At 40.3% G+C, this 16,628-nt stretch overlaps 1 protein-coding gene across 1 annotated transcript; it reads right to left on the reverse strand.

Moving 5' to 3' along the window:
• Positions 1-9,912: 9,912 nt before the first annotated feature.
• On the reverse strand, positions 9,913-14,851 carry LOC102796602 (uncharacterized). Its single transcript, XM_035908422.2, has 2 exons — positions 14,584-14,851; positions 9,913-11,961 (listed from the first exon to the last, which is right to left on the reverse strand). Exons 1-2 carry the CDS (start codon positions 14,753-14,755, stop codon positions 10,718-10,720), a joined length of 1,416 nt encoding a protein of 471 aa, XP_035764315.2. The 5' UTR covers positions 14,756-14,851; the 3' UTR covers positions 9,913-10,717.
• Positions 14,852-16,628: the final 1,777 nt, after the last annotated feature.

A 16,628-nucleotide genomic window follows, 5' to 3' on the forward strand; every position in this document is an offset into this window, starting at 1 on the left:
CAGAGGTACACTTCAACTGTGAGAGACAGAATGTGAAAAAAAAAAAAAAAAAAAAAAAAAATCCATGAATTCACATGGTAGGATTTGTAAAGAATTTATTCGTAAATCAGGGTGGAAAATAAGTATTTGGTCAATAACAAAAATACAATTCAATACTTTGTAACATAACCTTTGTTGGCAATAACAGAGGTCAAACGTTTACTATAGGTCTTTACCAGGTTTGCACACACAGTAGCTGGTATTTTGGCCCATTCCTCCATGCAGATCTTCTCAAGAGCAGTGATGTTTTGGGGCTGTCGCCGAGCAACACGGACTTTCAACTCCCGCCACAGATTTTCTATGGGGTTGAGGTCTGGAGACTGGCTAGGCCACTCCAGGACTTTCAAATGCTTCTTATGGAGCCACTCCTTTGTTGCCCGGGCGGTGTGTTTTGGATCATTGTCATGTTGGAAGACCCAGCCTCGTTTCATTTTCAAAGTTCTCACTGATGGAAGGAGGTTTTGGCTCAAAATCTCACGATACTTGGCCCCATTCATTCTGTCCTTAACACGGATCAGTCGTCCTGTCCCCTTGGCAGAAAAACAGCCCCATAGCATGATGTTTCCACCCCCATGCTTCACAGTAGGTATGGTGTTCTTGGGATGCAACTCAGTATTCTTCTTCCTCCAAACACGACGAGTTGAGTTTATACCAAAAAGTTCTACTTTGGTTTCATCTGACCACATGCTCCCACAGATGATTTTTTCACACCAAGCTGCTTGCCTATTGTAGATTCACTCTTCCCAGTCTGGTGCAGGTCTACAATTCTTTTCCTGGTGTCCTTCGAAAGCTCTTTGGTCTTGGCCATGGCGGAGTTTGGAGTCTGACTGGTTGAGGCTGTGGACAGGCGTCTTTTATACAGATGATGAGGTCAAACAGGTGCCATTCATACAGGTAACGAGTGGGGGACAGAAAAGCTTCTTACAGAAGACGTTACAGGTCTGTGAGAGCCAGGGATTTTCCTTGTTTGAGGTGACCAAATACTTATTTTCCACCCTGATTTACGAATAAATTCTTTACAAATCCTACCATGTGAATTCATGGATTTTTTTTTCACATTCTGTCTCTCACAGTTGAAGTGTACCTCTGGTGCAAATTACTGACCTCTGTCATCATTTTAAGTGGGGGAACTTGCACAATCGGTGGCTGACTAAATACTTTTTTGCCCCACTGTATGTATGCTGTATTACCACCTTGTTGACTTGCCGTCCACCTTCTGTTGTGTTCTTTTGAAGGTGATTGTTGTATACTGCTCAATTATAAAATCAATAAAAATATATTGAAAAAAAAAATAAAATAAAGGCTTAACATGGTTAAATTAACCAGTTTAATGACTCCTCTTAGCAGAGGTGAGGCTCTTGTCCTTCAAGATGAGTTAAAAAAAAAAAACCTCAAAAAAACCCATTAAGGTGAAAACTAACCATCTGCTGCACCAGGTTCTAAATATGCTTTTTGAGTCTTTAAAGTATTTTAACGGCGGAATCTGTTGGCAAATGGCAGTTTTTGGCACTTCTACATTGACTTGCCCCTTATTGGAGACTCGGGTACTCCACAAATACATTGTGAACAAAGAAGCATTCCACTCAAAACACATTTTCCACAGTCATGCTAGCAGACTTTTGAGTCTGTACTGGTTGAAGAGAAAAGCTAATATCATTTTTCGCATGCTGCTTTCAGATCACAGACATTCTTATCAGCATGTTTCCCAGTGAAAGAAATACACAAGCATAAAATAATGGTTTGATTGAGGTCCGTAAATGCCTTGTTTCCAGCATGGACTGACTGCGACCCCTTGATTAAATCAGATTTTCATACTTGTTTCTCAAAAGAAACACACTGTGCTCCTTAAAACACTTCCAACACTGGGAGCAAAAGATAATCATGCTTTTGTAATTTGAAGACATTGTTTTTTTTGAAAATAAAACAAAAGAACAAAAAACACAAGAAAAAAACACCCGGCCATTATAACACAGGCTGACTAAATTTTAAGGACAAATATTGTCCCCATAGATCAGCCCATCGATCTAACTGTAGCATGTGTCACACAGAGACATGAAATAAAAAAGGACAGGCATAACATCAGGCAGTGGGATGTAAATTGAATAGCATGAGAGAGCGGGACAGCACAATGAACCAAGGTGCATTTAGGATGTTATTTAAAAACCTCATTCACTCCCTCCCCGTGTAATGAAACCATTTTTTTTCAGCAGCACACCCACTCCCCACACTTCATTTCTCTCCGTGTAAAAACCTTTTCTCTCGTAGTCTCCATAATGAAGCCTTTGAAGAGACAGAATAACAGTGTTTTGTATTTCATAGAAAGAATGAGGGAGGCAATGATCCAGCACACCAGCTACTGAAGGAAGAAAAAATCAGTCTTATTTTTCAACCGTAACTGCTCTAATAGATTTAAAAATAACTGTATTCAAAGTAGATTTGCCTTGAAATTGAAATTAGAATAAATAAGCAGAGTGAGATGTATGGAACGAAGGGTTAGTTAAAGCCTCTGCAAACTAAATCCGCTGACGCACCAATTATGTTCCTCTCTGACAGGATACAGGAGTAGAAAGTGAATATTGATCGGAGGGAATCATACAGAACTGGTTTCATCTTCTCTTCAATTATGGAAGAAACAAATTGAGCAATTCCTCAAGTCCATTAAGGTACAAATGGCATATCTCACTTACATCAATACAGGACTTGTTAACAACCTGGACAATGCGCTGGGTAAGATTAATTGCCCCCTACTTTAAATGCCTTGTACCACATAATTTATTCCTCCAAAGCTGCCAACTGTTTCAGAGGAGCAGTCCCACTAATCATACATTTCAGCTGAGAATTTAACATCATACAACAAATTTAAGTGGGTATACAGGTGTATAGTGGTAGTAGTAGAAGAATTAACATCCTAGGACCTGGCGTCCACATATGTGGACATCACATTTTGGCTTGTCTAGACCACAGTATTAAACTTTGCTCTACAAGGGCCTGATATCCTCTACATCAGGTGAAAAGATATCCCAATCAGCCCAAATACCAAAGAGAAATTAAAAATGCATGCCATGAAAGAGTTCGGGTCTTAGGAGGTTAATTGGAGTGATTGCAGTAACCTGGCTTGAGTGGATGGTTTAAGGATTCGGTGAAATTCTGGGGGCGATTAACACCTGTAAAGCTTTTCTGAAGCGCAGACATCTTGTTCAGTGTCGGTACAATTAATCACATTCAAGACTTTGTTATTAAATTATCCAAAATGCGTCAACAGCACAAACACTGATAAAAGGTCCAGCTGTGTGATTGGCTTAGTCGGAACTCATTGGCACGCTCCTGTTAACGCCCAACCTCAAAGCCAATTACATTTTAAAAGCTTCAGCTATATTAAGAATTCAACCCTACTGCAGTTTTTATGAAGGGGGAAATTAACTATAGAAACCAAAACAGGTTTTTGGATCAGGCTGCAAACATGTTTATTTATGCTGTAAATTTTGAGATTTTAACATAGGAGTCTAGAGATTCACTCACTTTTGGAGTCAGCCTCAAGTGGACATTAATGGTACTGCAAGTTTTTACACTCAAAAGTACTCTTTTCATGTTTCAAACAGTGTCAAATTGATTGAACATGAACTCTTTTGTGACTTTTTGGGGGTCAACCTTGATGTCTCCTGGATCTTGGTCTGGAGCTAGGTCTATCTTCCAACAAGCCGATGACCCAAAGCTGACAGCCAAGACAACAAAGGAGCCTGCGCTTGAAACCTGACTCACAAACACACGACAGTAGCAGTACAGAACAAAACTCTTACAGTTTTAATTCCGTTTATATTCAGTGACGCCATCTTGGTAACTCGGGGTTGTCGGGCCTTCCAAGTGGGAAATCTGAGTTTAAGGTTACCTGGACCTCATAAATTCTGACTTCTGACTTATCCAGGAGCGCACCATTATGTACACATTATATTTGTGTTTTTTCATAAATTTACTAGAATTCCAAGCAAGAATTTCAAAGGTGAAAAATGAATTAAATCCAGTTCGGAATAATTCTGTAACATGACAAAATGTGGAACAAGTGATGTTTTCCACATGCACTGTATGTTCTTTATCATCATCATCTGATAGCCTCCCTGAATGGAGTCTGCAGCACTCATGAGGATCATTTTGTGCCCGTTTTACTTGAGTGCACACAGAGCCTGAAGCAGAGAGCCTGGCTTACCAGAGAAATTTGATAACCATCGTTGTGATACCAGTTATCTCACACTGGGGTGTTAGCTATTGTCAAGCCCAGCTAATGCAAAGAAAGCATTAGCTGGATGATCCAGGGGGACCCCATGAAACACTCAAAACATCATGCATCATATTTTATGCAAAGCTAACTGAACCTTGTGCTATATTAATAAGACAATAAAATAATATTAGCATTAGAAAACAAGTCTTATTTGAATGTAAATTTGAATTCTGATGAATGCACTCAGCTTGACTCTATTATGTCTGGGGTTAAAGTGGGATTCAGTAGATGTAGTAGCACTAAGATCTGTTGGAGTGACTCACCATGGAGAAAAGAATCTCTAATGTGAGCTGAAGGGAATTTTCTTTGAGTTCAGGCTGTGATCAGCTGACCTGCTGCTCTTTGTGGATTTTAAAAAACTGAGTTAAACAAAGATGTCAGTGGATGTTTCATGAGGTATCAGTAGAAGGAACAGTATACTGTGTTTTGACTAGACTGCATACAGTTGGTATAAAGGTGGAGTGTCATCAGCTGAAATGCAAATTAACTTGCTACACTTAATGTAACCAAATACTGACCATGAAACCACAGCCACTGAGCACCTGTCCAACACAGAGCTTTACAGTGCAAATCACCACAGTACTGCAACAGTACGCAACATTTGAATAACACAAAGTCAGTACAGCTTAGTTTGTTGTGCATTTCACAATATGAAAATTCATAATTTATAATTTAATCAACATAATTTATCAAAACGCATCCTATAAAGGTCCAATATGTGATAAAAAATGGCGACATAACATGTCATTAAATCTGAAGTTTATCAAATGCCACTGAGCAGGCCTTATCATTAAATATAACCTCTCCTCCTCCTCTCCTGTTTTTTTACATCTTTCTCCATCTGAGTGAAGTTAGCATGCTTTCTTTTCTCTAGTTAGAAAAATAAGCATTTAATTAAAGTACAGAAAATTCTACCTAAGTACAGAAACAAAGTATCTGTAATTTGTTGCTTCCCAAGTAAAAACACAGTTTTACATTTTTAGTCACAGTAAGCGACAAGTTCACAACATCATCTTAAAATTTCTTTGTATTATTGTACAGTCTTTACCTTACAAAGTAAACGCGCTTTGAGGCGACTGTTGTTGGCGCCATATAAATAAAACTGAATTGAATTCAGTTGAAAAATTCCAACAAAGTTCTAAATTTCAAGGTGGTCAGCCTTACGGGTCCTTTGAACAGCAGAGACCTTCACTCAGTATGTCCTTTTCTACATTAAGTGCTGTGTAGAAAGTGTGATGATAACCAAAACCATCTGGGTTTTTCATAACCGAAAACCTTGGCTGACTAGTGAAATCCAGGCTCTGTCTTTGCTTGGTTTGATACCACCCCTCCCCTGCACCCCCTACAGAGTAAATTGGTCCATCACCCTTCACAGAGCGCTCAGCCAGCTGGAGAACAGGAGCTATGTGAGGATGCTCTTTGTGGACTTCAGCTCAGCTTTCAGCACCGTAATCCCAGACATCCTCAACACCAAACTGGACAACCTTCAGTTCAGCACTGTCACCTGCTCCTGGAGATTTCTTCACAAACCGGCCTCAATCAGTCCGATCTGACCTCCACCTTTCCCACCCCACTGTCCTTCAGCATCGGATCTCTGCAGGGCTGCATTCTCAGTCCCTTACTTTACACCCTGTATACCTATGACTGCACACGAACCCACCCAACCAGCATCATCGTCAAGTATGCTGATGACACCACGGTGTTCGGCTCATCTCTGATGGATGACCCCTTGCACCTCACCCACCACCTGCCTGATCACTGCCTTCTGGGCCATTTGGACTGTTAACAAACACTATGCCCCCACACCCCACCCCTGCCCACCTACTTCACCAATCTGATCCATGGCCCGAGTAACCCTCATCACTCAGGCCACTCACTCTAACACAGACTCTATATAGACCAAGTCTTTTCTTTGCTCTCCAAGCACTTTGAACTTGTTCTTAAATGTGTGTCTTTCTCTTATTTTTGCATACATTTCCCATATTTCTTATTTATTCCTGCTGTCTACAATTTGTATTTGATTCTGGCACAGCTGGTGTATAGCACCCACAATTTTACTGTACATGTATAAAGACAATAAAGTTCTATTCTTTTCCATTATATTCTATTCTACTAAAAACTCTTGGCAAAACACCTCAACCTTATGGAAACATTTCTAGTAAGCACCTTTAAGCAGAAATTCCTGTGGTGTGATTATTGAATCTTGCATTGTAGACTCACTTCCTGTGAGTTCCCCTGCAGCCCCACTCTGTCTGTTTACAGGTTAATCAGACAAATTGTATTTTTATGCTAACATAAGCTAAGAAGAACATCATGAGGCTAATCCTTTAAAGATATTAAATATGAGCTCATAAAATCAGACTAATGTAACGCCCATCTGTCTTCCTCAATAAACACGATGGGCGCTTAATTACTTTCTCTCTCAAGTCGGCTTAGTGAGGGAATTAAACTCCTAACCCTGGTCGTGTTAGTGCCTTGCTCTACACAGTGATCTGGACAAGGAGCTGCAGAAGGCAACCATACAAAGGGAGACTGTGTGTATAAATGTATGTGTGTGTCGTGAAATATGGCAGTGGTGGCTGCAGACAAAGAGCAGGTAGATTGATGATTGATTAGCTGTGGCTGTCTGGCTGACTGAGACTCATTGGCAGCCGTCACTTTGATGAATTACACCGCTGTGAAAAACACACTGCACTCTGATTACTGCCAGCAAGACTGGTGTGTGTGTGTGTGTGTGTGTGTGGTGGGGCTGATGGCCTGTATATAGCCTTTGTTGGGGCCTGTATGTGCAGTGCATGTGTGTTTGTGTATGTTGCTGCTGATACGCTTCCCTTCATGACTCTGAATTGCTCTGCAGGGATTGTTTTTAGTGGATGTTGCCAGTGTTGTTTCCATGCTAATCCACTGTGCCCATGTTCACACACCCAAAATCCTTGCTTAGTATTCTGCCGAGGGAAGCGGTACATCCCCACAAGTCTGACTCAAGGTCCTATACGCTGTTCATAAACAGAGGGCAATTTGTTCATATTTAACAAGACGGATGACAGGTGTGTACCTTTTTTTGTTGTCCCACAGCTCCACCTGTCACAGGATGCACTGAATAATTTATCCCGATGAAATCCACGCTCTGCCTTTTGATCTGGCAAAGGCCGGAAGCATTGAAATTATGGGCGATTTATTTAATGAAAGATTTCAGGAGCTGACACGGGGTTGGACCCACACCGGTGTTTGATGGTTGACACTGATGTGGGTGGACTTAAGCTGCTGACTGCTGGTATTTTGAGATGAAAGTGCTTTCAAAGAAATGCACATTTTTAATTCAGGAAATCGGCACTCTGTTAGAAGGTGTGTGTCTATAAGCCCAGCATTTCCCCTCATTGTCTCCAAACATCGTCATTTCTTTTATTCTTACTTTATCATGAAATAAATTTATCAGCCTTTATTTTTTGTGCGTCTACAGCTCTGCAGTGCAAATGCCCGAATGTTGAAACACAAATGGATCCACAGGTAAATTAGCTGAGAATATGAGCACAGCAACAAACCATTAATAGCTCAGCAGACCACGATTTACCAAACAGGCAGTTAAAGCAGACGGTAAAGCAATCACAGGCAGGCAGTAAGCAGTTTTTGAGCAGTTTTTTTCTTGAGGATAAAAACAGGTTTAAGGATTACAAAAGCAGAGAGGAATGTTTATTTCTCCAGCACAACAACAAGTGGAGGGGGGCTTTGATTCGACTTGATCCTCCAGTGATGTGTAGTGAAAGTATAAGGATCGGTGGCCTGTGGGGAACACCAGGACATGTCCTGGTGGCCAGAGGGCTGTTTTGGCCTGTGATGAACTGTCAGCTTGAGCACTGATATTATAGGTAAACAGGAGTGAGTCGGCAATTATCTGCATGCTTGTCTACACCGTGGACAAGTCACCTGCTGAAAAAGGAAGGTGGAGGAGAGGGAGGCTGTTGCTGCATCTGAAAATAAGTGCCAGGCAAGGACCAGGCCAGGCAAATATATGCACAGTTATAGCCCGGGCACAATTTAGTGAATACATATCCAAGTGTTCATAAAATATTTTATCATCTCACAGATTCTGTCCTTCATATTAACGAAATAATCTGAAACTCTAAGTAGAAGAAGAATGTGAAGAAAATAACTTGAGTATGTTGCAGACACATTCACTGGACACTTCACTGAGTCGACACTTCATTGAACTGCTGTAATTCTTCATAGGATAGATTAAGCATGAAGACATTTGGTTCATGCTCATATGATGGGGAATCTCGAAGTTTATACAGTACTGTTATCAATGCACACGCACTTTGTTGGCCACTAACAGTCACACTCCGGTGAAACCGTCAGGGCGACTTGGGGTTCAAAGTCCTGGTTAAAGATACTTCAGCATGTGGACTGCAAGAGCCAGGGAACAATCCACCCACCTTCACCCAAGGAATTAGCCTCACTTCCTGTTCTTAGATGATAGGAGTGGCACCTGGTGTGGTCTTCTGCTGCTGCAGTCCATCTGCTTCAAGGTTTGAATAAAATAATAATAAAAAGCAGATCAGCAGTTTCTGAAATGCTCAGACCATCCTGTCTGGAACCAACAATAATGATGCTTTTACAGTCTCTTAAATCACCTCCTTTATTCTGATGCTGTTTGATCAGGAGGTCATGCATTGAGGTGCTGTCATGTGATTGGCTGATTAGAAATCTATTTCAACAAGTGGCTGAACATGTGTACCTAATAAAGTGGCCGGTGAGCGTATATTTAATGCAACCAATTGATTTTGTTTTAGGTCAGCTCCTCAATCACGTACATTTCATGTATTGCTTCCACTCAGTATTCACCCGTACACACCTCTGTCCTCAGGTATGTTTTTTATTGGCTTTTTAGTTTTTTTGCTTGAAATCAGCATTATTATCCCAGACATGAGTCTAGTGTTTATTTCCCTTAAATATCTCCAATGAATTGTGTACATTTCCTTAATGCTTGAATAAAAAGAGATTCAGTTGAATATCACCTCAATACCTTGTGTGGAAGTGTAATTAATAAGCAAAAGTGTCAAGTTGAAGTTGACTTTTAAATTGTTTTTACTAGCTGTCCCAATAATCATTGTCTTGCCACGACCATGAAGTCAGAAGGAGCTTTAAAAATGGATAAGAGGGATGGGACAATGAAAATCTGACACAGCAGCCGTTGCTGCAGGTGGCTTGGCTGTACAGAGTGGCTTCAGACAGCAGTCACATCTGTCTCTGAATGTCCATCATGTGCACTGTAAGGTAGTAAAAGTTTGTGTTTAATCAATAGTGGCAGGTGAACCTCGCCATAGCAAGCTAGCTAGTTAACTCCAGCTATTAATGAAAACCAGAAACAATTAAGTTAAGATCATAAAATAATCAAAACACTACTTCATATAACAATTACAAATTTACCAAGCACGCCGTCTCCTATTAATTATTGTATGTAATCTGATGTCAGTCACAGGTAGGTGTCCAATAATCATTTGATCCAGTAATTTGGGAAGTGATGTTTGAATAATTGAAAACAAAAAAGATATTTGTATTGAAAAGAATTTTTATTGTCTTTTACACTCTTTGAGACTATTTTTTTTGTTTACAAAAAAAAATCCTTTAAAAATAGAAGAAAAACAAAAACTGGCAGGGTCGATTTTTCAGATTTCAACTGATTCAGATGAACCACAAAAGCCAGCTGGCCTCTCATTTCATCACTCCTTCCCATCTTATATTATTTATTAATAACAAATCTGTAGTCCTCTAATATACACGAGAGACTAACACATAATCCCGCATACATATATCACAATTAGAGATGAAATGCTTCAGAAGTGCTGGTGAATTCTCAGATTTTAAGGATTTCATCATAAAAAGATGCCCCCACAAACTGCATCTAAAAGATGGATGTATCCACCATGACATCATGTCACGAAGCCTCAAGCTGGTTTTCACCATCTTGGTGTTGAAACAAGTGGGGTAGCTTCTGCCCAGGATTTCAGACAGTACATATACTCTATTAATCCTCATCTGTTTTATGAAATATGACCTAAAACCAGCGTTCGAGTCCAGAAACGAACAGGAAAGCGTTCATTGATATCATAAATCAATAAATTCCATACAACCCAGAGGACTCGCCTCCTGCTGGTCATTAAAAAGACTGCAGGCTTCAATTTTCTGACCTTGAAGCCATTTTTTTTGTTGTCCTCTGCTGCGTCCCGCAGTGCAACTCGATCACTTGGAGCATTACCGCTGACGCACCACATTAACACAACATTAGACTTGAATCTAATGGCAGGCTCATCATGTACAGTATAACGCACAGTAAAGTTACACAACCCTCTTTAAACCTAAACCTAATCAACTCATTTTCTCTCATATTTTCTCCTCACAGGTGTTTCAGGACTTTTTTTCACCTGCGTGACTTCTCATGTGGGAGGTTAGGCTCCCCACCTGACTGAAACTTTCCCCACATTTCTCACAAACGTACGGCTTCTCGCCTGTGTGGACTCTCATGTGGGAGGTTAGGCTCCCCGCCTGACTAAAACTTTCCCCACATTTCTCACAAACGTATGGCTTCTCGCCTGTGTGAACTCTCATGTGGACCTTCAAGGAAGTGGTGTAAGCGAAGTCCTTCTGGCATATTTGGCATGAGTACGGCTTCTCGCCCGTGTGAATCCTCGTGTGACTCGTCAACCTGGAAAGGCGAATGAACCTCTTCCCGCAGGTGTTACAAACGTGAGGCTTCTCGTCCGTGTGTGTCCTCGTGTGCCTTTTAAGCTTTGAGGCGTTGACAAATCTATTCCCGCAGGTGGTGCAGAGGTAAGGCCTCTCACCCGTGTGGGTTCTCATGTGGCAGAGGAAGCTGTTGCTGTGGGCAAAACGTTTGCCGCAGGTTTTGCAAGAATGCCGCTTCTCGCCAGTGTGTATGGCCGTGTGCCTCCTGAACGCCGACGGGTCGTTAAACCTTTTTCCGCAGGTGATGCAGAGGTACGGCTTTTCCCCCGTGTGCGTTCTCATGTGCAGCCGCAGCTTATCGTTTCTTCTGAACGTTTTGCCGCACTTCTCACAGAAGTATGGCCTCTCATCCGTGTGGACTTTCAAGTGGAGCTTGAAGGAAGCGCTGTAGTTGAAAACCTTCCCACATGTCATGCAGGAATACGGCTCATCGTCTGCGTGGATTTGTAGGTGATTTTTAAGCGTTGATTCATGTTCAAATGTCTCCGTGCAGGAGCTGCAGGAGTAAAGCTTCCCATCTATATTATTATTAGTAGTACCACACAGTTCTTTTATTTGTAAACTATTCCTGCAGACTTGTGTGTTTTCATCTGTGTTGTTACAGACCTTCTTTGGTTTTGGCTCCGTTTTTAAGGGCATTCCTGAGTTTTCACATTTGACTCCTTCCTGTTCTCGACTCTCAGGTACAAAACAGGACAGAAGCTCGGCACTGCCCTCACAAACAGGAGTCACCATGAAGGCATCACTTTCCTGCTTTAGCACAAGCTGCTCTCCTTCCTCACTAATACACAGCTCCTCCAGCTCCTCTTTAATCAGTGAAGGTTTCTGATCCTCTGGATCCAGACTGGCGTTCTTCTCCTGGATAGAGATTTCCTCTTCCTTCTTTGTACAGATACAGCGTTGGTCTACAGGCACAAAGGGACACGAGGCAAAACGTGAGCAGATCGTTAGTTGGGATGTGACGTGTGGAGAGACATTTGCCCTCCCCTCCCCAAACAAACACACAAAAAATGCAGGTATAGAGAAGAACCCAGGTGTCCCAGTTTTCCGCTAGGACTTGAACTCAGCTTGCACCAGTGGATCCTTGCGCATCCACTGGTGCACCTGTACTTAAGGTTTTGCAAGTGAGCGAGGGGGATGTTACATGTAGTTTTACACTCTCTGTAGGAAGGTTTGGAAAGACAAAATGATCCGATTTGTCACAATAAACTTAAAAGGTTAGACTGTTATTTATATAATATTGTTATTCATTGTAAAATAGTTTTAGGCATTGTCAAAATGTGTGTGTGGATTAGAGTGCGCATTTGCAAATCTTACTGTGTGCTTGTGGATCACACTATACCCATCTACAAACCCTTATGAGGCAGTGGAAGAGATCTTAGTTCCTTCTAACAAACATGCCAACACGGGAGGTGGTGAGGAGGGGATAAAAGAAGAGAAACAACGGGTAATATAATAAGATATAATATAATTTTATATTTAGGGCCACCTTAATTAAAATGGTGCAGTGTGAGGGGTATAGACACAGTGAGGGTGTTCAAAGAGTCCTCCTCCTCCTGTGCAGGTTGCACCTGTGCATCCTTGCTTATTGCTCCTCCAGCAGTCTCTTTTCTCCTCTGTCCTCCTGATACATTTCAGGATTTGAGGAATCCTTCAACATTACTTCTTGCCATTAACTTCCGGGTCACAGCCAGAGGGACGGAGGAGACGAGGAGGCACATATTAGAGAAAAGCCTCAGGTGAAGTAAAGATAATGTGTTACTCAAGGCTAACAACAGGGGTGCTGTCAAATAGTTTGTTTTGCTTAGCTTGCTTGGCTAATAATGAGAGCTGTTTGCATTCTCTAAATATTAAGGAAAGGCGCTTCACTGCTTCTTTTATTGCCTCCTTTAGCAGAGGAGACACTGGACACCACTGAAAGAATAACACCTGCTTCTTCTCGCCTTCACATAAATTTATATAACCTCTAAATCCAGATAATGAGCTGTATTAAAATAATCAAAGTGGATGGAAGCTATAGTTTTATAGGTTTGCATTAGCAATATCTGCTGCTGCACTGCAGCATTTAGAGTTATGCTGGCAATACAATATAGAAGCTGTATTGCCAGCATATGCCACCACAGACACCCTGAACTGGCTAAGTGATGGATGAAGGGAATATTTCAGTCACAGAACAACTTTGAAAATGTGGAAAGGAAAGAAAAATATATTTACTGCCTTTTATGAGCCACATGTTCCATGTTCTTTAACATTCACGTGTTTATATGTTTTTGTCATATTGTGTTTCTGTTTGAAAACATGCTCATTTTGTAGTCCATGTTGCGGACATTGTAGTTTCAACACTGAAGAACACTGTTGACGAGTCTAGTGTAAGTGCGATCTGATCCTCTGAGCGCTGCACTTCTCCTTTCTTAAGACTTTTTCTGTTCTTCCTAACACATTTCCATTAAGCAAGTGATTTTCCAGGAATTAGCCAAAAAATTGTAGACTTCTCAACCACACACGGTGTTCTTCCTGGTTAAAAAAGGGTCAGGGTCCACGCCCCTTCATGCGTAAGTAGATAACATAACATGCATCAGTTACAGTTAGTGACAGCTGTCAATGTGCAAGCACGTATGCTATTACAAGCAAAACACTTCTTAGTAATACACTAAGCATAACGATGATGACCGTTGTAGAGAATGCAATGCGGGTAAGCCTATATTATTCAAAATAGGCTTGACAAGATTAGTTCTCACAGTCTGTGTTTGACGGAAGGCCAAAGCCTCACGGTAGGCAACTCAATCATCTAATAAAGCTAAAAACAGTTAGACAAGTTCTCGTTTTCATCAACATTTTACCATATATGGTAGTTTGTTTCGACCCTCACATCTTCCAGGTGTTTCCTGTTGACTTACAATTTTCTTAACTCCTCTTTCGTCACTTGTTGCTGGGCAGGGCACAAATGCAATTTCAAGCTAAACGGAAGTCTGGAAGCACAAGGGCCATTCAATTTTGCCCATCTCCAATTTTTAAAATCTGATGGTCCACAATTTCCCCCTCACACACTGAAATCTGAGAAAATGTTTGAACATGTATATGTCAACAACTTTTCGAAATAAAAGCCTGAAGTTCTCTCTCACCATAAAACTGTCCCAATTTTAAACCATAAAATTTTCAGGTAAATGAGAGGGGGTTGAACAGAACATTATACTATAATATATTAATATTATGCTTTAAAGTTGTTCGTCCAGATGAACAGAATCAACTTTTGGACGTTTTGGCTGTGTGGTTTTATTTCATAAAAGTTATATTTCTCTTTAAAAAAATTTTTTATTGACTCCTAGTAGAAGAATGAGCCCCTGTAAAAGCTCACGTTTTCCTAACTCCAGCACTCACACCAAACTCCATTCAAAAAACACGTGTTTTTAATTTTCTGCAGTCAGCCCTCTCTGTGTCCACATGCCGACATAAACGAAACGTTTCTTGTCTTAAACCAGGTGACATGTTGCTGAAACACACCTGCTGCCGTGCTGTGTGTTACACACCTATTCTGTGCAGCTTTATTTCGGGGTTCCGGATGGTTTCCAGCAGTCTGCGCTGATGCTCCACTTCTGTCTCGCACTGCTCCATTTTACTTTCAAACTCTGTGAAGATTCCCTCAAATGCTCCATCCAGCCTCACGCCAATGACGCTCCTCCACCCACCAACTGAAGACATTGCTACTGCAACAATTTGCCACACTCATCGGCTACACAACCATCCGCAACAAGGTCAATAACAGGCTAACGCTACTGTCACTACCCGATCCGTACCGGAAACCCGATCGGTACCCCGCATCCGCAAATCTTACGTCACTTCCTCTCTTTGCCAACCGTTTTTTTTTTCATTTGCACAGAAATGTACAACAATTATGGCAATCTCTACAAAGATTCTATTTTCTCAACATGAAATAGTATCAGAACAGGCTGAATTCCAACATATAGAAGATAGATAATGAACAGGAAGTACAAACAACAACCAACAAATAAATAAAAACAAACCCCAAACAGATTCAAAGCAAACAAACAAACAAACAAACAAAAAAAAACGTTATACCTTAGGGGTTTTCTAGCAGATCTAGTTCAATAATCATATGATTCAGAATCAGAACTTTTTTTTTTGTCCATAAATTTAACAGATGAGAGGAAGAGGCAGAGTTCTTTGTGAAAAGTAAAAAAAGGACGGCTTTGTTTTCAGAAAACAACATTTGTGAATGAAGAATTTCCCCATAATAATTATTACATTTAGAACATTTTCAAGCTTATTTTCTTTTCTTAGAGAACCAAAGATAATATAATTTTTAGAAAATTCAAGTAAGTTTGGAATCTTTGGAAAGAGCCAGTAGTGCACATTGTTCCACAGGGCTTTACAGAATATACAATCATAAAATAAATGTTCTGTTGATTCAATATCCCCATCACAAAAAGAGCAAGAATTATTATCAATAGCAAAGCGACGTCTGAGAAATTCTTTGGAAGGGTAAATACCAGAAAGGATTTTGTAGTGGACCTCCTTAGCTTTGGGAGGAATGGGAAGTTCTCTTTACCTTAATTTACCTCTTTCTTTTGATCACCGGAGAACAGATGTGAGATGGAATTTGGATTGGATCTATAAGGGAAAAAAACATTAGTAAATAATTCCCTAATTTGGGAGTTCTTTAGACTGTTAGCTGTAATGTTATGCCCATTTACCAAGAGTTCAGGGAGTTCATGGGATCTATAGTCAGGGTTTTGAAAAAGATTATATGCTGTACATAGAATGTTTTGAGGGATAGCCTTAGTAATTTTTTTGAAATTCTTTGTTATTTATTTGCAGATTATAATTGGTGGTGAAATCTTCTAATACGGTTTTACCTCTATCATTTAACAAATGCATCACTGACCAGATGCCCTTATCGTACCATTTCTTTTATAAAGATTGATTTGTTTCCAACGTTTATGTAACGACAGTTCCATAGGGGAGTGTTGTGTGGGCTATAGTTATGTTTGTATATTAATTTTTCCAGTATAATAAAACTTGCTGGTGAAAGGAAGAGAGCTTTATGGGGAGTTTTTTTTTTTTTTTTTTTATGTCAAAATCACATCTAAGTAAAAGATTAATTCCGCCTAGATCTGAGAATATTTTGCTTGGAATGTGAAACCAAAGGCTATTTTGACTTCTTAAAAATGACCTAAGCCAATTTATTTTTAGGGTGCCATTTAAGCTGTCAAATTTAATAGCTTGCAAACCTCCATCTTTAAAATGTTTGACTAAATTACTTTGCCTAATATAGTGGGTTTTGTATTTCCATATAAAATCAAAGTTTAGCTAGTTAATAGATTTGATTGCTGATTTAGGCACTCCTACCGCATATGCAGGATATACTAGCCTGAAGATACTTTCCATTTTGGTGAGAAAAATTCTACCCAGAATCGATAAGTCTCTCTGAGCCCAGTTGTTTAAATGAGTTCTACAAATTTGGATTTTCTCCCAAATATTAAGGTTATCTAAATCAGTCTTATTCTTGGTTATATACACACCCAAATATTTGACAGTGGATTTAACAGGAATA

This window comes from Neolamprologus brichardi, chromosome 17 (genome assembly GCF_056152115.1).
Source record: "Neolamprologus brichardi isolate AB-2024 chromosome 17, ASM5615211v1, whole genome shotgun sequence".
NCBI classification, from domain to species: Eukaryota; Metazoa; Chordata; class Actinopteri; order Cichliformes; family Cichlidae; genus Neolamprologus; species Neolamprologus brichardi.

Excerpts from the sequence above, each read along its gene's own strand:
- LOC102796602 (XM_035908422.2), bottom strand. The coding sequence starts at position 14,755 with ATGTCTTCAGTTGGTGGGTGGAGGAGCGTCATTGGCGTGAGGCTGGAT. Across the intron at positions 11,962-14,583 it reads AATAAAGCTGCACAGAATAG|ACCAACGCTGTATCTGTACA; the intron begins GTGTGTAACACA and ends TTGTGCCTGTAG.